Here is a 23525-nt window from a genome sequence, read left to right as displayed (position 1 = left end):
TTATGTACTTCATCTGCAAAACAAAATTGTAAAATCACTGTAAACATTTTACAATTTATTTTCCTTTCTCCTAGATTTATTCTGTCATCTTCTAGAGCATCTTTGAATCATATCTTCAACTACATAATAAATAAAGGCAGCGTCCTTGCTTATTTCTCTTCCTAGGTTAAACTCAATTTGAGCATCCTTTATTTTAATAACCAATTTCCGATTTCAGGTGCAATTCTGTAATTAATTTTGTATATTTGGATTGTACATTTGTTCTTTGTCTTTTAATTATTTACATTAGTTTTCTTATTTGATACTGTATACTTATTTCTTTACTTCTTTCCATATACCTATTACTAATGGTTTTGATTAGCCTAATCACATCTGTAGTGCCTCATTTTTTTTTTTTACTCGGTCTTTCTGTTGAAGAGAAGATTAAAACTTAACGACAACATGCTTCTTGGGAAATGGAATCGTGATTGTTGTAAGAAAATTTGACTACATCCCACTGTTATAGATCTCATTTATGTAATATTGTATCTCCTGAAATCCTCCTTTAAGACTTCTGTTGTGATCAGTTCTGTTGATAAAGCTTCCGATTTTAAGTTTTGCTGCTTCTTCTTCAGGTTTTTTAATTTTAACCCAGCTTCTATAAGAAGATCATTTGGCTTCCTGTTAAGCAGTGTTGTTCCTTTATACACTTATTCTACCTTTCAAATATCTTTTCTTCTTCCTACAACACTATTATTTTTACTGGCAATTTCTTTAGCGTCAGTATCTCTACTTATTCCAAGTTGCTGTTTTTTACTATTTTGCACATAAGTTCATACCGCCTGTTTTCCTGAATTTTCTACGTGTGAGTGGTCTCACAAAACCATTTCTTTTTTACTTTTTTGTGTTGCTCTTCTTAATTCATTATTCAGTTTTCTCCATGATCTCTTGTTGTTGTATTTCTTGTAAGATGAAGAAAAATGTAAGAGGCAGTTAACCTTGGTTTCCTTAACAAAACCGATCGTTCTGTCGCTTTATTATGGAATTTTTCATTTTCACATCGAATTCATTTGCCCTAATTATTTCTTACCTTCCATAAAATAAAAGTACATGAATACCTGTTTTATAGCCTTTTACTGTGTTTCACAAATATTTAAGTACTAGCTGGCCCGTCTAGCCAGAACCTGACCCTCAGGGCTCAGATCAGCCCAGACAAATCCCAGAGCCAACTCAGGGGCTCCCGGGGCCAAAAAGCCAGGGGGCCTACCCTATGGCCGCAGAGATCACTTCACTCACCATTTCCAATTTGTGATTATGAACCTGACCTTCGCAAATTACAAAATGACGGGCATGTTTATTTTTCAAGCCATTAAAACTCCGTAAATATTAGATTAGATTTGGGAGTCGATAGTTCCAGCGTTCAAGTCCTAGTTATGTCGGTTATTTTTACACGGATTTGAATACTAGATCGTGGATACCGGTGTTCTTTGAGGAATGGGTTTCAATTAACCACACATCTCAGGAACGATCGAACTGAGACTGACAAGACTACACTTCATTTGCACTCGTACATATCATCCTCTGAAGTATTATCTGAACGGTAATTACCGAAGGCTAAACAGGAAAAAGAAAGACCCATTCATTTCTAAGGTAACATGTGTCGAGCGTTTAACTTAGTTATTTCTGGAAATTCCTCACCAGAATTACGTAAAACAAATAGGTTCATTTTTATCAGAAATACTTGTAATATTCTTTAATAATATAAAACCGATAAAAAATAATATTATCGTACAAAAGACTATCGATAATCGATTTGTACGATATTCTGAAAATCTCCATTTATCCTGAGTAGATTTTTCGATTTGGAATCGGGGCGACCTTGTCGCTCGTTAATGTACCTATAGCTTATATTACATCAGAATATCTTGATTACGACCCGAAAACAGTGTGAAGGATAAGAAACCGTATCGAAGAGCTGTTAATATTAAAATTAATATAATCTGTTTTGCCAGACCTTGAACCGTCGACTTCCGTACTGGAAGGTTAGTGCTAACCGTTCGTGCAGTTTCAGCGCGTAAGAGTTAAATGAATGAATGAGGTTAAATACAAAATGTATTCTCAAAGATTATTTTTGTTATCATTCCTTTATGGAGGTTTGAATAAAACAAATACATCGTACAGAAATACTTTAGCTGTCTAATGAGCATTAAATTATGTGAAAGAATACACCACATCTACCCTTGGAATAAAATTTTGATGTATGCAACCTACAAAGTACATTTTTATTTTTCTAGGGGGAAACGTACCCTGTTTACAAATCACCGTTGCAAAATTCATTCAAATCGATCAATTCAGTCTGGAGATAACAAAGGAAAGGTACATATACAAAAGAATACATAAAGGATAAAGGAATACATAAAAGGTACATATATACAAAAGAAAGGTATATATATATATACAACCGGGAAAGTAAATTATCAAAATCGGCCACACGAGTTGGTCTAGTGATGAACTCGCTATGTTGTACAATATATATGTATATATTTTTTTTCCATTACGGAAAGGAACGGAACGCAAAAGTTGCGGGAGTATCACAATTCTCCGTACGAATCACAGAGCCTGGACAGTGTACCTTGCTGCTGTATGATACTGTAATCGGGCGTGTTTCAAGGGTTTTCTTTTAATGTCGGTTATAGGTTTTAATTTTTGTTTTATTTATGGACGGATTTAGTGATTTGCGTATTTTCCATTAATATAACAAGATATCGTATATACTGAAGTATACAATTGCATTTGTTGGCATCACTGATCGATTAATAGTCATGTGCAGTTTGTCGTATAGCATTTTACGGAGTGATTTAATAGATATTAAAATATTAGTATTATATATATATTTGTTGGTGTTCACTTTCGTTTATGTAACTATGCAAATAATTTTATCCCATGCTAATATAAGTTACTAGAATATAAATGAGATTTTGTATTGATGAATTGGTAGTGTGGGCTTCAACTTAGGATTAAAATTCATTTGAGTTTGTCAAATTGTTTACTTAGCAACATAATAAAAAATCATATATCTTGGGTTTATTATTAGTCGTTTTTAATTAGTAATTTTCTCTATATTTATTGGAGATTATAATACTTATTTTCTTAACCGTTACCTTTCGATACTAATAAAAAAGAACAATTGATAGTTTGTAACAGACTGTTGAAACTTTCAGTTATGTTACAATTAATGAAAAACAGATCTGTTTCATGATAAATGTCAATCGTTTTTATTAGTGTCGGGTAGAAGTCTCTAAAATAAACGGAGATAGGTTACAAAGAACTATTGTGACGCTGAACAAAGCAAGTAAACTATCACAACTAAGTACATACACCTACTTAATAATTTCCCAAATCATCGATTCTTAAAAATTGTCAGAAATTAACATCTCGCAAAAATAAGAATTATAAATAATTTATGAAACAAAAAAAGCATATGATTATTGTATGAAAATATTAATATTTTAACCTTATTAAAGTTCTCAGAAGTTGATAATTCACATTGAATTTTCATTCGCATGAGTGTTTTCATTCCTTTAAGCAGATTGTAGTCCTTTTGTAAATCTATCTCTTACCTGTTTTGCAGATTAAATGCTTCCTTCTTTCACCATCTTTCTCGCATAATATCTAGTTTTGTTTTTCTGTGGAACATCACTTTATTTGTAAGTTTAATGGCATTCTGATTATCTATTAAGAGAGTTGGCTTTGGATTAAATAATAAATCTCTTTTTAGCAAATTAAAATGGGCCTTTGTTGTATGAATCTGTGCTCCAGATGCAATATTCAAGGCAAAGCTTAAGTGTGGTATTTTGCCTGAAGCTAAATAATTTAAGCTTCCAATCATCATTTGTTCACCGTTGGAGTTTAGAGGAGAGTTTCCAGATTCCCAGCCAAGTTCAATTGGAAAGATTAAGGTTTACAGTTGCTAAACCCATATTTTTGTAGAATTATCTTTACATATACTGACTGGTCCATCTATATAGATTTGCCTGTTACAGTAATGTATTTTTTTTTTTTTTGTCTTCAGTCATTTGACTGGTTTGATGCAGCTCTCCAAGATTCCCTATCTAGTGCTAGTCGTTTCATTTCAATATATCCTCTACATCCTACATCCCTAACAATTTGTTTTATATATTCCAAACGTGGCCTGCCTACACAACTACACAATTTTTTCGTTCTACCTGTCCTTCCAATATTAAAGCGACTATTCCAGGATGCCTTAGTATGTGGCCTATAAGTCTGTCTCTTCTTTTAACTATATTTTTCCAAATGCTTCTTTCTTCATCTATTTGCCGCAATACCTCTTCATTTGTCACTTTATCCACCCATCTGATTTTTAACATTCTCCTATAGCACCACATTTCAAAAGCTTCTAATCTTTTCTTCTCAGATACTCCGATTGTCCAAGTTTCACTTCCATATAAAGCGATACTCCAATCATATACTTTCAAAAATCTTTTCCTGACATTTAAATTAATTTTTGATGTAAACAAATTATATTTCTTACTGAAGGCTCGTTTCGCTTGTGCTATTCGGCATTTTATATCGCTCCTGCTTCATCCATCTTTAGTAATTCTACTTCCCAAATAACAAAATTCTTCTACCTCCATAATCTTATACATATACATTACTGTGTAATGTATATCTCAAGATAATTTTCCACTTGATTTAAATTAAAATCAAGAATTTAACTTTGTTATTAGGCTAATGATCATTGAAGAAGGGCCTGTAATAACTGTCATCAGCATGAAAAAACACTACACGGTTTCTTTACTGTGGTATGTGCAAAGATCTACCTTGCTTCTTCTAGACTGTTAAACAAAATCCTAAATTAACAACAGATTTTGTAAATAGAAATGTGTGTCTTACCTTTTTTGATATTAGTATCATTTTGTTAAAAAAACAGTTTTATTTATATTACAGAAATATTTGTTTTTTGAGTGGAAGAAATGATATCTGTGATACTGTATGGTTTACAATTTCAGTGTAATATATCAGGTGGATTCTATTTTTTCAATCTAGAGCATTTTTATAATTCTCAGTTGGTATCTTTCTCTTTTCAAATTCAATCTTTTGTTTTGCATAATGTCTCTAATCGACTAATAAATTGAAAATGGCATGGCATGATAGATGAAAGTGCATAATACACTGTTTGGGGGGGTTGGCATTTGTACCTTTGCTGTTATTTCATCATTAACTAATAGTAGAAAGGCATTGGGAAAATAACTGGATTTTCACTGGTAGGTTCTAATGAAATATTTATCTCTGTTATTAAGTGCAGTTACATTAGATTCATTAATTCCTTCATTGTTATTGTATAATGCATTGTTGAAAACATTGGAGGCTCCAACGGTGCACACTTCAAGATATTCTCAGTTTGACCAGGAATAGAAGATATCTAAATATTGCTGCCGCTACTTATTTCAGTGAAATTACTGACAGACAGATTCATAGTTCTATCATAACTTTCCTCTGAATCACTCGCTATAAACCTCTAATTTTTTGTCTTTTGATTTACAACTGGTTTGTCAAATTTTGATCTGTGTTCAGGGTTTTCATCAGAATCTGTGCCAAAATCAGCATTATCACTAGAAACCATTTAAAAATAAATCAAAATATGAAAATGTTATGCTTAGAAATACTAGAATTAGGTTTGAAATAAAAACTTTGTTAATTTACCAGTAAGCAATTAAACATTTCCAATTTGTAGAGAATTTACTTATGAGGAAATGAATGTAAATAACATCTGTTAAAGTGAAATAGAAATTTAGGAAGTTCAGCTTTAATAAAAAACAAAATGCAGAAACTGGATCTGGAACTAAATGAAAACAAATAGAAAACTTATCATCAATAACAGAAAAAAATGAATGAAAATGTATTTAAAAAATAAAAATCACTTACATTACTATGAGTCAAAGAATCAGTGAGCCAAGGGCCATGTCAAATGGCCTTGCAGAAAGATTTAATGAGCCTCATATGGTGCACATGGCAATAGTGTGTTAACATTTATTCGCCTGTTCATGTGTTCTTATCTTTTTCATTGAGAAAGCTTGCATCAGAATTAAATATAACCTCATTCAAGTTTATCCACTATAAAACATATACAAAGAACTTCCTTAATCATTAAGGAATTGTAAGAGGTGTAAACGACAGTATTTTATATACATTTTTTTTTTTTTAATTATGGATATTTATATTAATTTTTGTTTTTTTTTTGTTGATAATGAGTGGGTTTTTAAATAATACTTTTAGTAATGAAGGTCTACCTACTAATAAAATTATTAAATTGAGACTGAACAGGATAATGTAGCAGAAATGATAAGTTTTTTTTTTACTATATCACAAGACTGAAACTAATAATAAACATGTAAATATACACGTGTAAATAAGTTTTAAAAAATTTTTTTTTTGTAGTCAGCTTTGGAGAATGAAGTAATATTTTACATTCATTTCTTATTCTTCTGCATATTTTCTTTCCTGGTTTTCTAACAGTTCTTTATTATTTTGCTTTATTTTTGCCTTCTCCCTTCTGACCAAATGTTTCTTTTTTCTACTTTCTTTGAAATCTTTACTGGTTTTTGGAACATTGTCGTGTATTGTACTATCCCCTACAAATATTTTAATTTCATTTACAACCACTGAAATGTGTTTATTTCCATTCTTTTTTCTGTAAATGTGGTTGAAAATGTTTTTTTTTGAGACTGAAAAAAAATTTGGCTCTTCTTTTTCTGATGGAATTGACGTTTTCTTGGTTTCATTGTATTTGTAAATGTCTTTTATTACATCCTTATTTGCATCCATTTTCTTGTATCCTTTGATTCTAGAATCTTTCAAGTTTTTACTTACTATTTTTGTATTGTATTTATTTTAACCGATTTCAAAGTTAAGATGCATTTGATGAAAACAGGTCCACTGGCTTGGTTACTGTATTTTAGTACCTGATTGTGGCATCTACTGAAATTTTTTTTTGATGAAAATATCCTTTGTTAATTGGTAGGCTAATTTTATTTTTCTCATTCTTGTTTGATTGGCTTTTTTATCTAAATCATTAATTTAGATTATTTCTTCTATATATCTAAATTTGTTATCTTTATTGATTTTTTCGCATTTTGTGTTTAGAGGCTTGGAGGAATCTTGGTTGGTCATGAATTCTGCCTTTTTAAAAGAAATTTTTAGACTTATTTTCCTCGCAAATTATTTTAGATTGTTTACTTGTTCTGCTGCCTTTTTGAGGTTTTCCAAGAAAATTGTAATATTTTCAGCAAAGGCTCGGCAGTTAATTCCGATTCCTTTCAATTTCAGACCCAGTTTTATGTAGTTGCGTTCCAACTTTTTTCACCTTTTCCTGTTCTTTTATTACTTTCTAAAGGAAAAAGGATTGATGCTAAACCACTCCCTTGTCTTTCTTCTGTTTTAATTTCTAATTCTTCTGACACTGCTCATTTTAATTTTATTTCTGATTTTGTGTTTAGAATAGTCTGTTTAGTAATGTTAATTCTGTTGGGATCCACGCCAAATTTTTCAGGGATGTTAAGGTAGTTCTATAGATTGAGTTGTATGCCTTTTTGAACAAAGACAATTACTTAGTTTTTATGCCTTGTCATTTTTTCCCTTATTATTGTTTTAAGGTTCAAGATTTGTTCTGCACATGATCGTACTTTTCTGAATCTTTCGTATTTTCCCAGATGTTAATTCTACGATTAATTCAATTCTATTTTGAAGTGCTTTTCAAAGAATTTTATTTGTCAAAGGTAAGAGGGGAAATCTCTATGTCGGTATTTACTTCTGTTTCATCATATTTGTGTAGCGGATGTATTAGTGCATTTTCTGGTCTTGTAGAATTTTTTCAGTTTTCCATATTTCTTCTAGCAAGTTCTTAGTTTTTCCTTCGTTGTTTTCATGATTCTTTTCGTAATTCTGTTGCAGTCAAGCTATCACCTTCTACATTGTTTAATTTCTGGCTGATTTATCCATTTTCATATAATTTTTTTTTTTATTTTTAAGTTCATGTTGCTAGATTTTGAAATTTGAAATCTTACCTTGGTGTTTGGTAGTTTAATATATTTCAAAGTACTTGCTGGAATTTTGCAATTGTTTTTGTTGTTATGACCTAATTTTCTAAAGCTGGGTGATTGGTAATTGGTAAGTTTTTAAAGTTTGGTAATTGTGGTAAATTTTAAAGTCTACTTATTTACTTAATTGAAGACAGCCACAAAATCCATCAATACAAAATCATATTAAAAAGAACATACATACATAACAAAATTATCATTCATAAGTTAGAGGTAATAGGTAATGGAAGTTAGAGGTAAGTTAGGAAATGCAAGTCAAAAAGCTGCAATAAATTATGGGAGTCAACGTAATTACTAAAAGTTTTATTAGCAAATATTAAATCTGTCCTCGTCAGAGATGATTCAATTCTTGGTATTTTTAACAAATTAAAAATACGAATAAAGCTATGATCGGTAAAGAAAATAGAATCACAGATTTTATAGGCGGCATATCTAAGAAAGATTCTATGTGGTCTTTCTAGTAGTTTTAATTGCAAGTCAGCAAAAGGTCGCCAAACAACAGAACCATAATTTAATACTGTATAAGTGTATGACTAAAATTCTGCAGAGTTAGTATTTCTGTAATTTGTAGAGAAAATCTCGATGAAATTTACCATTTTTAGTAAAGATACAGTATAACAAGTTTATTCACTGGAGGATAATTTGCTGTCAAAACATACAGCCAAGTTTTTAATAGACGATATCTTTTGTATTGCAGTATTATTTTATATTATTCAATTTCACATTTATATCATTATCTGCAAACCTTCAACATTGAATATGAAATTAATTTTTGTAAGTTAGAAGAAATACTATTTGTCGCATCATTTTTTCACAAAGTTCAAGTCAGTTGGAAGTAATTGAATGTAAACTAGTTTTGTAATAGGCTTAAACAATTTCATATTACCTGTGAAAAAAAAAAAAAGTGATAGCGTATGAATAAACTATAAATACTACAGAAATTGGAAAATCTAATAAATGCATGCTTTGCCTTACTCCACATCTAACATAAATAGGCTTAGAGATAAAATTATCAATTTTAATGTAGGGAATTCTGTATGAAGTGAATGTATCAAAGACAACAATTTATATTATTAAATTGACACGCAGCAAGTTTTTAAATAGGTAATTTGATATTAACTACATCAAACACACAACGATAATCAGTATAAATTGGATCAAGATAATTACAATCATTTAGTGCATCAACAGTATCTTCAGTATGTACATACAAGTTTGTTCAAGTAGATTTACCTTCTAAAAAACCATGATGTTCTAGAACGATATAAATTTCTTTATGTAAGTGTGTTTTTCTTATAAATTAACTTACCTAAGATCTTTGCAAAAAAATTGTATTTGCCAAGGGCAGTAATTATTGATATCTGAATGTCACCATTTTTAAATAATGGACATATGTAACAAATTTTTGTAACGCTAGGATGTAGAAGACTATTTAAAGAATGATTGAAGAGCTTAATTAAGAACTGTATAAAAAAGGCAGAGCATTTCTTCCCTAAAAGAGGATGAATATATTCTGTGCTTGTCAAAGAGTTAGCATTAAGTCAAATGGCCTCTTTACATCATTTTGAGTTAAAATAATGTTTAACTGCGGCTATCATTACAACTAAATGTAATTTCAGTTAAGGAAAAATCATTGTTAATATAGACACTCCCAAATTTTTTAGCGAAGTTCTACAATATCAGTGCCCATACTCATTTCATAAAGAATACAAGATGGAGATCTACTGTTGTCATTTTTATTAACAAATTTAAAAAAATCTTTGGAAGCATCAGATTAAAGATCCTCAACTTTTAACAGTGTAATTTAATAACAACTCTTTATGACTGAGTATTGCATACAGTTTGTTCTTAAATAATTCTTAATAATAAGTAGATCTATATTGTTTTTGAAGCTTACAGAACTTTTTGTTATTAGTAATTGTGATAATTACTTTTTTTTTTGCAAGTAGTTTTGGTTGACTTTCAACAATATTATTATAGTGGTTGCCATGAAAGATGGCACTTGTGTTTAAACTGTTGTATTTCAGTTAAAAAAAAAAATCGCACAAAAAATGAAGGTATCATTGGAAACTGCAGTTTTTTTTTGCCAACTGGATTTGGCCGATTTTAGTTAGTCATTCGTTTGAAAATTAGGGTGTGAGAAGCGGAAAACTCACAATTTTTTGCATTTTTTTTTTTGAGAATGTCAACTTTGATTGATGTAAAATTAAAACCGATGTACCGATGCTTTTGGAGGTAGGTTAAACGATTGTTTCTCAATAATTATAATTAAGATTTAGCCCAAAACTAGTATTATTTAAGCATGCAGAGTGCTTTTTATGAGACAGCCTGCCTTTAGTTTCAGTGAATATTTTATGGAAAAAAACACATCGTTGTAATCATTGAAACAATTTGAATAAGATGACGATATTTTGATTATAATGTATTTAATATTAAACTTTTAATTGAGGTCGGAAAGGTATGAAAAGTTTGTTCAAAAAGTACAGCCGCAACCAATGCTTGGCGTGTGCCCTGTTTGTTGCTATAATAATCAGCTACATGTAGGCATGGTTTAATATTGCTTTTCACACAGTTTTATCAGATTACTTTATACATGGTTAATATACATGGATAATATTAAGTAATAAAGTAATAAAAAGATAATATAAAGTAATAAAGCTTTTTTGTGAAGCTACTGTTGGATTTCAGCTTTCCTCCAGCTGTTGGTGGTAACTTTATTTACTGCAAAAGGGTGATAAGTTGTGTTATCTATTATTATTATTACATTCCCTTCTTGTAAGTAATTCAAAAACTCATTTGTAAACCAAATATTGAAACTTCCTATTCATTTTTGAATGATAATCAGAAGAATTTACTGCTAATACTTTCTTTAATGAACCCTGTTTTAGCCGAACCTACACGACATACTATTAAACGACTGCCTTTCTGATGAGGATTTTAATTTTAGTATCTTATTTTTCTTTGAATCTTGCTATATATATTTATGGGAATGATTTTCATTAACCCACGTCTCATCTGTGTAAAATATACGTTGATCATCACATGATCTTTTAATTTGTAAAATGTGTTTAAAAATTAAATTCTTTTTAATGCAATATCAATTTATTCCATCAAGAAACGTTGACCATCTTCAGTTTTTTTATAACAAAAACCAGTTTTTTTTTACAATATTATAAACGGTCATAGATGATAGATTTATATCCAGTTTTTACCGTATTTCATCTTTGAACTTCTTAATGGTAGGGATTTCATTCTGAACGGTACGGGTAGTTACTGATATATGATTGTGTGCGCAATACATGATAGTTGAAATCGTTCACTAACAGATTTGCATTCTGTGTCCTATTTTTCTCTGGCATTTCAAACTGAACGCTACTGTCATTACTATCGCACCCCTTAGCTGTCCTACATATCCTTTGTAGTGACCTCCAACTAATGCTGCACGTTTTAGCAGTGAGTTCATGAACTTCATAAAAGTAAATCGTGCTATGGAATTCAAAGTCAGATAGCTTTTGAAGAAATTTATATTCACTGTAGATTACATTCTGGAACCACCCTTAATTGTACAGCCATGTTGATTGGGAAATGGTGTTTCCATCTCATTCATATTAAACTTAAGATATTTACAGAAAAATTACAAAAAAAAAAACTTTAACTTATAACCTGATAAAAAAATGCTAATTAATGTACTTTTATGTGCATTAATGTACATTTAAAAAAAAGCTAATTAATGTGGCACCGTTAAATAATTTTGCTAACAAAGCAGTATGAACTGAACATATGGAAATAAAATATAAGGGCTTAATGAACTCATCAGACTGAACGCTGGCATTGCAATTAATTTATACTAATATATAATGACATATTAATATATAATTAATGATATATTAATGTACTGTAATCAGTGTTGAGACAACTGCTCACTGAGACTGCTTCTTCAGTCCTTCATATATTGCCACAATTTTAAATCGATTATTATGATCCTCACCATAAAACGTGAATGTTTATTAATTCAACTCTACAAATAAATATTCTACAAAATTAATACATGATATTAATGGAAATTTATTTTTACTACACCTAATGTTAACCAAAATGTGATGTTTTTTTATTGAACAACTTGAAGGCTTAAATAGTAATAGTTGTGGGCTAAATCTTAATTCAAATTATTGAGAAACAATCGTTTAATCTATTTCCAAAAGTATAAAATTTTTATCTCTTGGTTTGGATTGTAGAGCAATTCAAAGTGATGGCCTCAAAAAAAAATTGAAAAAAATCAGCTTTTCATGCCCCTAATTTTCAAACAAATGACAGTAACTAAAACCGGTCGAATCTAATTAGCGCAAAAATAATTGCAGTTATTTTTGTTTTTTTACTGAGGTGCAATAGTTTAAACACTTCTTTCATAGTGACCCATGTAATACATAGTTACAATTACTCAGAAAAACTTTCTATATCATGATCAATATCAAATTCCAGTCAGGCATGATATTTTTCTTATGTTACAAAATTGCATTATCGTGTTCTACACACAAGCTTCAAGCTTATGTGGCGAATAAAAATTTATCAGACATCAGATTGGAATTCAAAATTTTAGTAGGTAACATTATCTCTAAAGGTATATTATATTTATCGCTATGAAAAATTTCACCATAAACAATATTAACACTAATATGTGTAAGATTAGAAAAGACTGAATCAGGAGAATTACCGCAACAACTTAACAAATTATTTGATTGTAAAAGATTACAATTTGTAGAAAAATCTGTATATAAGGAAAGTAGCAGCATTTTCAATATTTAAATTAGAATGATAAAATTTGGTATAAGAAACATTTTCTAAGTTTTCCCATATAAAACCTGGCCGATTAAAGTTACCTAATAATAATAATTTGACTGTGACTGCACTGTTAATGTTGTAAGTGAATTAGAGATACAAATTATTTTTGTTTTATAAATTGTGCAATAAATCATAAACATATTTACTTTGTTCTTTGTTTTTTATTACAGAAAATAAATTAAGTACAACCGAAAGAGGAACCGCTTGACATTATGACTGGTGATGTCAAAAAAGATTCCTTAGCAATTGAAGAGACCAACTTAGTTAAATCAGAAAATTTAAAAGTTGAAAATGAAGTGATAAGAGTGTTAGATTTTGCATACAGTGGAACACCGATTATCCAGATGGACCTTGCAAGGCCAAATCTGGATAATTGAAAAGATAATTTAAAAAATGTTATATAACTGCACATATCATTCTAATGTTTAGTGGGTAAGGCACTAAGTAAAAAAAAAATATGTAAAAAATAAATAAATGTATTTTAATAAAATTAAAAAGAAATTCGGAACATATGTACTATGTAAGAAAAAAGAGGTTCAGTAATACGGTTAAAAAAATACACTGTAGATATTTGATTTTATAATTAGTTTTATAAAGACTAAAATACATATATGTTTTTGCTAAATGAATTGAAAGAAAATAAATTAAAAAATCCGGTAAAATTATGATCTATAAAAACAATTCCTATTGAAGCGAAGATCTATTTGAATAGTCTTTAAATTTTTCAAATAATGCATTAGTTTTTTTAAGTTGTGTGGTGGATTTAAGCAGTGCTGTTAGTTAGACATCTGGAAAATTGCTGTCCCACTTATATCTTTTAGTCATAGACTGCAATGGTCATATTAGCCCTAAATTTTCATTATTATTACCATTATTGTTATTGTTATTGTTTTCATCATCATTATTACTATTATTTTAATTAATCATCAGCATGGTGACCACTGTGTCAAATTACCTCAAATAATAAAAACAAAAATCACCAAACACAATAACAGAAACCTAAAAACTAACGCCAAAAGTTGACTTTAGTAGCTTCCTGCATTATCAGCTGTACAAAATTCCAAAAATACATCAAACAAAAACAAAAAATAAATAAATAAAAACTATAATTTAGAAAACATAAACCCTAATAACGACAAAACTTGAACAACATAACTTGAGGCCAACTGGAATGATAATCATTCCAGTTGTTGTTCAAGTTTTGCCATTATTAGGGCTTATATTTTCTCAATTTTTTTTTTTGTTTGATGTAATTTTGGAATTTTGCTCTGACTAATGATGCAGGATCTGTTCAAAGTCGAATTGAATTTTAGAATTCGTTTTTTAGGTTTCTGTTGCTGTGTTTGTGGTTATTTTTTTTTGTTATATATATATAGCTCACCAGGCTGGTCTAGTGGTTAATTTGTTGCAAATCAGTTGTTTAACAGTTATTTTTGAAGTTGAAGGTTCTCAGGTTCAAATCCTAGTAAAATAAAAGTTACTTCCTTTTATATAAATTTAAAAATGGTGTACTTTGAGTGAACCCCAACTACACATTTCAGGAATGGTTGGTCTGAGTCTGTACAATAGTACCTTTTGTTTGCATGTCACACACATAATCATAATCATCTAATTGGGCAATGGTGAACTAAGTTGACATGATGATGATGATTGAAGGATGTAAATATGCATCTCCTATGTATATTTTTCTCACCATAAAAAAAAAATGTCTTCAGAAGACATTTCATATACATTTCTTCTAAACTAATGAATCTTATTCCTGATAAATTGATGTATAGCAGAGTGAACAAAAAACCTGTTAATGAAATAGATGAGTGGATAATGACAAATAGTGTATATGAATTACTATTTTAAACGTGTTGTCATCCTGTGTAAATTATACATAATTAGTTAATTTTTTAATCCAATCTTAATAATATTTTGGTTTTTTGTATAAAATCTGGTAACAGATCTAATCAAAACTAAGGAAGGCAAACATATTAAGGGTAAATCTATAATTACAATTATAGTCGTAATATTAATACTAAGATTATTTAGCATTTTTATGTATTATTTGTTACAAAATAGTGTTAACAACATAACAGATATAACAATATTCATTTCACTCCAATTTATACAATATACAAAGCATAATAGTGTACTACAATATAAACATTATTTACATCATCTTCATATTCTTGTATCTTTTTGATATTACTAAATCTAGAATATTGAATTTGAGTGCACTAGTACGAATGTTCGTTTGTTGTAGTATTATGTTCAATTACTTTTATTGTTTTGTCATTTTCTAAGATAGTAAGTTTACATTTTAATTGATCTCTGTCTTTAACGATTCATTTTTTTGTTTATAAGAACTTTCACTTATTTTGTAGAAACCTTTAGTTACTACTGTTTATTTAAAAATAGTTTTAATATTTATATTCCCTTTTTAGAAATATTATATAAATTGTCACATGCATGCGCACAGGTTATCCTTTGCAGGTATTATGTTTACTAATTATATATTGTAATACTTCTTTTTTATTTTATATTTTGTACAAGGGAAATAATGTTACTTCATTCATTCTTATATGGTAAAAATAAACACTTACCGTAAAAACTGCTAATAAATAATTTTTTATGAAAATATTTTATGTATATTTATAAATTTAGGCAATTGGATCACAATCACACAACATACATTCACATTTGCCAGTTCACAGAGCTGTTACTATATTTCAATTTAAAACTATTTATAAATAATTATTTTTTTGAAATGAATTTTTAAGTTTTTAAGTTTTAATTTTTAAGGAATATTGCAATTCCTTTTGTACGCATTTGTAATACAAACATCTTCTTGTTTTGTATTTGTTTTTTCTGTATCTGGAATATGACTGGAAATGTCATTACACAGAGAATGAAAGGATCATCTTCTACAGAGGGCTTGTACCTTGTTTGGGAATGACTTTATTATGAATTTCAACAATTTGCTCTCTGATTTGAAGGGGATTGTACTAGCCACCACTTTTCTTATGTAAGACACGAGCATTAAATATAATGATATTTAAAAGTTGACGAAACTGCTTTTATATCATTTTTTGTCATTTTCTTTCGAGTGGGTATGCGTTCAGCATTTGATATCCACGCCTTCAATTCCATCCATAAAAATATAATCATTGACAGTGTTTGGAACCGTTGCCAGTGTAAATAACAGTAACCTTTCTCTAACAGGTTTACTAGTTTCTAAAAGAGTCACGACAATATTAGTGGTATAGCCATGATAAGGGTTTTTACAATTACTGTGTCTGCACCGACATAAACTATCAAGTTATATATATATATATATATATATTACAAGTTTCTTATTCTGAAAGAACATATTTCTTAATGCTAAAGTGTGCCCTTTTTATTTTAAAACAGAATGAAGTAACATCATACATCAGCTGTTCTAAGCCCAATGTTTTGTCTTTTTTTTTAGCAACAGATATTCGAGGTCATTTACCTAGCTGAACAGGAAGGCTGTAAATCCTGTTCCTCATCATGCTCATTGTCAGTAATATCCCCAAGAAAATGATGAGAGTAACTGTCTGAATTCGTATCAACTAAATCATTTAAAAGTTCAATTATATCTCTGTCATTTACACGTAATGAACAGGTTGTGGAACTAATAATTATCATTTACAATGTCTAATTTTTATATCGGTAATATTTTAAAACGCTAGTAAATAATAAAAATAATAACATGAATATCATTTACTCGCGTAAAAAATTACTAAAGTTAGGTAATAGTAAACAACTCTGTTATTTACGTACATTCACATCCACAGATACAAACAGTTGGAAATATATGACTGAAAATTACACAAATATTTTCATCAACACTTTTATTATTTATAGGTATCAACATTGTTTTATTATTAGATTTTAAATTTTGCTTTTTATAACTATTATCAATTAATGACATGTTATATCCATTTTTTATTGTAATAACTTTAATCTATTTTTTTTTTTTTATTATTATGTGTGTAATGTATTGCTCTATTTATCATGTTTGTAAATTTATTATTAATTTTGTGCGCCCAAGGATGATTTCAATTTGTGTTAATAGTTATTTTATTAGTTGTTGGTTTCCTATATACATGTTATAATTTTATTACTTTTACTAATTTCTATGTCAACATCTAAAAAAAAATATTTCTCTGTATTTGTCAGTTTCGAATGTAAATTTTAAATTGTTATGATAAGAATAAAGTTTTTTAAAATTATTAATTGTTTATTATTTATAATAGGTTCATAGAGTACCAAAATATAAATACCATCCACATATCAAACCCGTGATCAAATTTTATAAATGTGGGTAATACCATATACTATTCTACTCTCAAATTCTGTAAATAAATTTTGGCCATAACGGCCAACGATGGAAATCCCATGGGTAAAGTATTATCGTGTATGTAAAAATTTGTTGTTAAACCCAAAATAATTTTGTTTACATATATTTCTAATGATGTTTATAATATTATCTATAAATTTCAGGGTCTTTATTAATTTTCAGTATATTTCTTATTATACATATATTTTGATCTATACGGATACTAGGGTACATGCTAGTTATGTCTTGTACTTTCATTTACTATTAAAACTATTTAATTTGTATAATATACATTTTTTATGATATACTTATTAGGTAAATTGATTTTTCATCCGAATATTTTATCTATTATCTTAGTAATAAAATAACAAGGAGCGGATTTGAAATTAATTAATTAATTTCATGAAATGTATATTCTTTAAATTTCTTTGATATATACGTGGCAGTACAAAAAATAAATAAATACTATTTGCAATCAAACTCTCATTCAGTAAATGCTGAATGTTACAAAATTAATATTTTTATATCTAGAGAGTAAGAATTTAAGAGTTATGAGATTAGAATTCAAAATTGTAGGTAACGTTATCCTTAAGATAAATGATGTTTATTATGATAAATAATTTCACCATAAGCAATGTTAACACCAATGTCTGTAAGATTAGAAAAAACAAAATCATGAGAATTACCGCAAGAGTTTTAACAAATTATTTGATTGTTAATTTTTAGAAAAATCTGAAAGGTGAATAGCAGTATTTTTTGATAACATTTAGCAAAACCTGGCATATTAAAGTCACCTAATAATATTAGTAACAGTTTAACTGTGACTGCACTATTTAAGTGTGTTAAGCGAATTAAGAGATACAATTATTTTTATTTTATAAATTATACAAAAAAATCACATTTACTTTGTAGCATTCATATTTGCTTTTTATTACAGCAAGCAGATTTACTGCAACTGGAAGAGGAACTGCTTGATATTAGTATTGGTGATATAGAAAAAGATCTCTTAGCAATTGAAGATACCGACTTAGTTAAATCAGAAAATTTAAAAGTTGATAATGAAATGGTAAGAGTGTTAGATTTTGCGTGCAGTGGTACACCAATTATCCAGATGGATCTTTGCAAGGCCAAATCTGGATAATTGAAAAGGACAATTTAAAAAAGTTTTATCATAGATACACTGCACATATTCTGTTTAATGGGTAAGATACTAAGTAAATAAAAAATACATAAAAAAAAAATTAAATGTATTTTAGTAAAATTAAAAAGAAATTTGGAACATATGTACCATGTAAGAAAAAAGAGGTTCAGTAATATGGTTGAAGAAAATAGTGTGTAGACATTTGCTTTTATAATTAGTTTTACAAAGGCCAAAACACATATATTTTTGCTAAATGACTTCGAAAAAATTAAATTAAAATTTCTGTGAAATTAACATAAATAAAAAAAATTTGTATTGCAGCGAAGATTTATTTGAATAGTGTTTAAATTTTTCAAATAATGTATTAGTTTTTTTTAAGTTGTCTAGTCTGGATTCAAGCAGTGCAGTTAGTTGGACATCTGGAAAATTGGTGCCCCACTGATATCTTTTAGTCATCAACTGCTATGGTCATTAGCCCCAAATTTTCATTATTATTATTATTATTTTCATCAACATTTTTTTGTTATATGGGCATCATTCAACGGTAATCAGCTCTTGTCACACTTTAAAATAAGGTTTAAATCACCATCAGGTTCATCAAACGTCAGGGTCTAAAGGGCCCTTACATTTTATTTAAAAACACCAAAAAAACAACACAAAACATTAAAGGCACTCACATATATTAAAGACACTAAGAACACTTACAGGGTGTAAAGAAACCCGATATTAAAATGCAAAAGTAAATAAAACACAAAATAAAAATGAAAAAATATGTCTTCACCATACCAATCTAAATTCTTTTTTTTTTATAAGCACTCCTGGGCTAACTGGAACTGCCATTAAGCATTACATGAGTTGCTGCAGGATGCCGTGGGGGTTGATTGCCCCCCCATAAATATCTCGTAGAACTTAATCCATCAGAGTTCCCCTGTATCATAGGAGCAATTTTACCACCTGTTCAGGACGGCCAAAGAACCCCTTGGTGGGGAGGCTGCTCTTTCCGGTCCTGACCTACCTGGCTCCAGGCATGCCTTTTGCCCTGTACTCTCTGTCCACCCTCAAGGGTCCCCCGTGCCATCTTTGGATATGTCCTGACTCCCGACTCCTCCACTCATGCATGCAGGCGAGCCTGAGTGTCCTAGGCAAGAGGACCCTATACATGTCACGCTTCAGGACACCCTTTTTTTATCTATAGAATTAAACTACTTCACTTAGAGATTCCTCAACACAGCTTATTGACTTGTTATTAGTCCACTGGCGTGCAGATACGCAACTATTTTTTCTTCTCTTCATTTCATCTTCCAAATCAGCAGCAAAATTATTTCTTAAACTGAACCCTTTACTGAGGTCCTCATATATGGTATACTCTTCAATTAGATGCTTGACTATAAGTGCTTTATTACAAACACTGCACATTGGTCTTTCTTCACCGGTTAACAAATATAAATTTCTTATTCGTGTTTGACCAATTGTAAGTCTGGTCACCACCTCTTGTTCTCGGCGAGTTTTACTTCACGTCACTCTTCCATTTATATGAAAACTTTTTAACTGCATTTAGTTTTGTATTTAATCTTCTCCATTTATTATTCTACCTGTTTCTTATAGTATTAGACAATTTTTAACATTGGCCACTCGTACAGGAAATATATCCAAGTTATCACAGACTGTTGCTGTTCACTGCGCTTTCATTTCCTGCAATGCCAACATTTCCTGATGTCCATACAAATACACATCGCTGTCCTCATCGATTTAAAATATATAAAATGGACAGGATGTTTGCAATAGGGACATCCTTAATGTTGTTGTTCCTGTTTAGCCTCCAGTAATTACCATTCAGATAATACTTCAGAGGATGAATGAGGATGATATGTACGACTGTAAATGAAGAGTAGTCTTGTACAGTCTCAGTTCGACCATTCTTGAGGTCTGTGGTTAATTGAAATCCAACCACCAAAGAACACTGGTATCCACGACCTAATATACAAGTCTGTGTAAAAATAACAGTTGACAACAGTAGATTAGATTAATAACATACACGACAGATAATGTATGCAAATATATATATATATCTATGTTTACATATTAGCACTTTTGCAGTGCATCCATTTCATCAGATGTATTATAAACCTTTTAAAAATAAATAAAATTTAATAAAGGAAAGATGTTAGTCCTTAGTCTGATTGTTAAAAATCTGAGTTTCATAATCTTTAACGATCTGGCTAAGGAGGAACACAGCCTTCTTTTTTCAACATGTCTTTTTTAAGAGGTTTTTTATTTGATGAATTTTAAGAATTTAAAAAAAAAACAAGCAGTAAGTGGTAGTTTTATTTTATTTATTATAAATATATATTATTATTCTCTAATACAGTGATTCCCAAAATGTGGCCCCTGCAGGAATCTGAGGAACAGCAAAGTTTTCAAACATGTCGAGGTACGTGTGCCTTGTAACAGCGAGCTCCATGAAAAAACATGATGATACCATTATTGTTCCATCATAATCAGACATTGACTTTTGGTTTGACCCTTTGATTTGCGATTGTAATTATTTTTAATTTTACAGGTTACTGTCAAGGGAAGTACCAAGCGTTGCAAGAGATCCATAAATAATTTTATGCGTGATGGAATTATAAAAAAAAATTTCAGTGAATGTAAGTGTGCATATGGTGATGTAACAACAGAAGTCGAAAATATAAGTAGTAAAAACAAGTTACCTATTCAGAAAGGAAAGAAATCGGTTTGTGAATGTTGCGATGAAAGATTCAGATGTAAATTTTATTTAAAGAAACACATTAACTTCACGGTAAAAAGAGAAAATAAAGAACTTTTCTCAAAAGTCTCTCATTCATGATAACGATTTAAAAACCCACCTTATTACTCATAATGAAGAAAAAAATTATATTTGTAAATTTTGTCAGAAAAGTTTTAATCAAAGTTCTATTTTAAAATTACATTCAAATATTCATATAAAAATACAGATATTCTTGTAACTTTTGTCAAAAGTTATTTAATCTCATGAGACACATCTTAATACTCATACAAAAAAAGAAAAATTATGTTTAACTTTTGTGAAAAGTAATTTAATCGTAAAAACAATTTAAAGACATAATAATATTAATACAAAAAAGAAAAATTAATTCTGCAACTTCTGTCAAAAGGTTTTTTATCAACCTTCTTATTTAAAGATACATCTTAACATTCATACAAGAGAAAAATTATGTTTGTAACTTTTGTCAGAAGTCTTTTTTAATCGAAGTTCTGCTTTAAAATCGCATTTAAATATTCATAAAGAGAAAAATTATGTTTGTAACTTCTGCCAAAAGGGTTTCTTTTGCCTCTTTAAATTACCAAGATGAATATCTTGGTAATTTAAAGAGGCATATTAATTTACACACCAAGAGAAATAACATTTGTCAAAAATTTTTAATGAGAGTTACACTTTAAAAGAAATTTGATTAAGGAGAAAACAAAATTTTTATAATTTAAAATTACATTTTTCTAATTTTTGTACCACCATTCTCATTGATGTAATACACCATTAGATACTGCATCAGAGGTTGAGATGAAATAGCAATTTTTACACTGTGAAAAATACCATACCTCACCTGAATTTGAACCCAAGACATTGGGATTAAAGAGCGAGACACTCGCTCTCACCACAGAGGCCAGCCTCTGGTTTATAATATGTGGATAACATTTATGAACATCTTAAGCCCAGAACCATGCCGATCAGATATTTTGGTAGATGCTTAGGAACTCCACCGATTCAGCAAAACCAGTGTAGATATCTTAAGTTCACAAATGAGAGTTGTTTTTCTTAAATGCTTTTTCACAAAACACTGATCTTGAATGAATCTAAAGCTTTGCTCTGATTTTTATTAAAGTTTACTTCACATCACTTATCTTAGATTTTAGTATTGTTTTCAGATATTAAAACCAAACAAGAAGCATATCAATATTGACCTCAAAATCTTTAAATGATTGCTTCTTTCACATATATCACCTTCTTTAAAAGCGTCTTCTTTTATTGTTATCTCCAGTTTATGAATTATTTTCCTTTTTTCTTTCGCACTAACAAACGTGATTAAAAATAAATTTTGTCAGACATGGCACATTGGTGTAAATAATTAATAATTAAAGAACCCGCTTACCAACAATTACTTCATATCCTGTCATTATGAATATCTCCATCGTTATGTATTATAGTATATTAATGACAGGCAACGTTACATAAACAAATTTACATAAAGAAGAAGTTTTCATTTTATTAAGATTATAACTTAAATTTTTAAGTTTCTGATGATGGAATTTTATTCTGAATGTGCTTGAACATGTATGTAAAAGAATTGTTGATAAGAGGGTTCTTTAATTATTAATTATGATTAAAAATATTTGATAATCTTGAAAATAAAAAAAAATAAACATTTTCAAATATATGTCCCAAATCAAATCATGATAGTCGTATTACATTCTCAAATATATTCTGTTCACAGTATAAAAAGTGAGAACGGATAAGAACTGCAAACCTAAACAATAGAGGGTAGAGATTTGATGTCAGGTCACTTGCTGTGCTCTGAAATTCTATCTGCATTTCTACTACTTTAAGTTATAACTTTGCAAATAGAATTGATGCTTGAAAATAGAAATATTTTTGAAAGTATATACTGTCAGAAAATGTAAAAAAATGTTTTTTTTTTTTACTCGACAAGGTAAAAACCTCCCTAAAAAAATTAAAATTTAAAAAAAAATTCTTTGTTACATTTCTTTAAGAAATTTTTTATTGTATATTTATGAGATTTATATTTCAGAATTTTCTTTTTTTTGACTGATGAATTAATTCATTTAATTCTATTATGATAGTTTTTAGAGATTTTGGTTTATTTTTAATACTTGTGAAACATTTGTTTTTCATAGGAAATACACAATCCTGTTTTTTCTGCGATAAGTTTTAACATTTCTATTTGAATTTTTGCTACTTCAAAATTGTTTTCAATTACCGCCTGATTTTCCATAAAAACAATACAATCTATTCCTAGATTGCCCTCTTTGTAACCTAAACTTTTTGTTTCTACTGCATTAAGTTTCAATGTTTTCCTCCATT

The 23525-nt window shown here is 29.2% G+C and overlaps 1 protein-coding gene across 4 annotated transcripts in view; it reads left to right on the top strand.

The window, feature by feature from the left end:
• LOC142333913 (uncharacterized) overlaps positions 1-21422 on the top strand; it is a 260903-nt gene extending 239481 nt beyond the window's left edge. For 3 of the 4 annotated variants that reach the window (XM_075381528.1, XM_075381525.1, XM_075381527.1), the window contains 2 exons: positions 18224-18352; positions 20988-21422. In XM_075381528.1, the coding sequence (XP_075237643.1) occupies positions 18224-18352; positions 20988-21275 (417 nt within the window). In that variant the 3' untranslated portion in view covers positions 21276-21422. The remainder of the gene's footprint in view (positions 1-18223; positions 18353-20987) is intronic. The other variant, XM_075381524.1, reaches the window with a different exon arrangement.
• Positions 21423-23525: the final 2103 nt, after the last annotated feature.

Source organism: Lycorma delicatula, chromosome 13 (assembly GCF_047948215.1).
Source record: "Lycorma delicatula isolate Av1 chromosome 13, ASM4794821v1, whole genome shotgun sequence".
In the NCBI taxonomy this organism is placed as follows: domain Eukaryota; kingdom Metazoa; phylum Arthropoda; class Insecta; order Hemiptera; family Fulgoridae; genus Lycorma; species Lycorma delicatula.
This window is presented reverse-complemented; position numbering and strand designations above follow the sequence as displayed.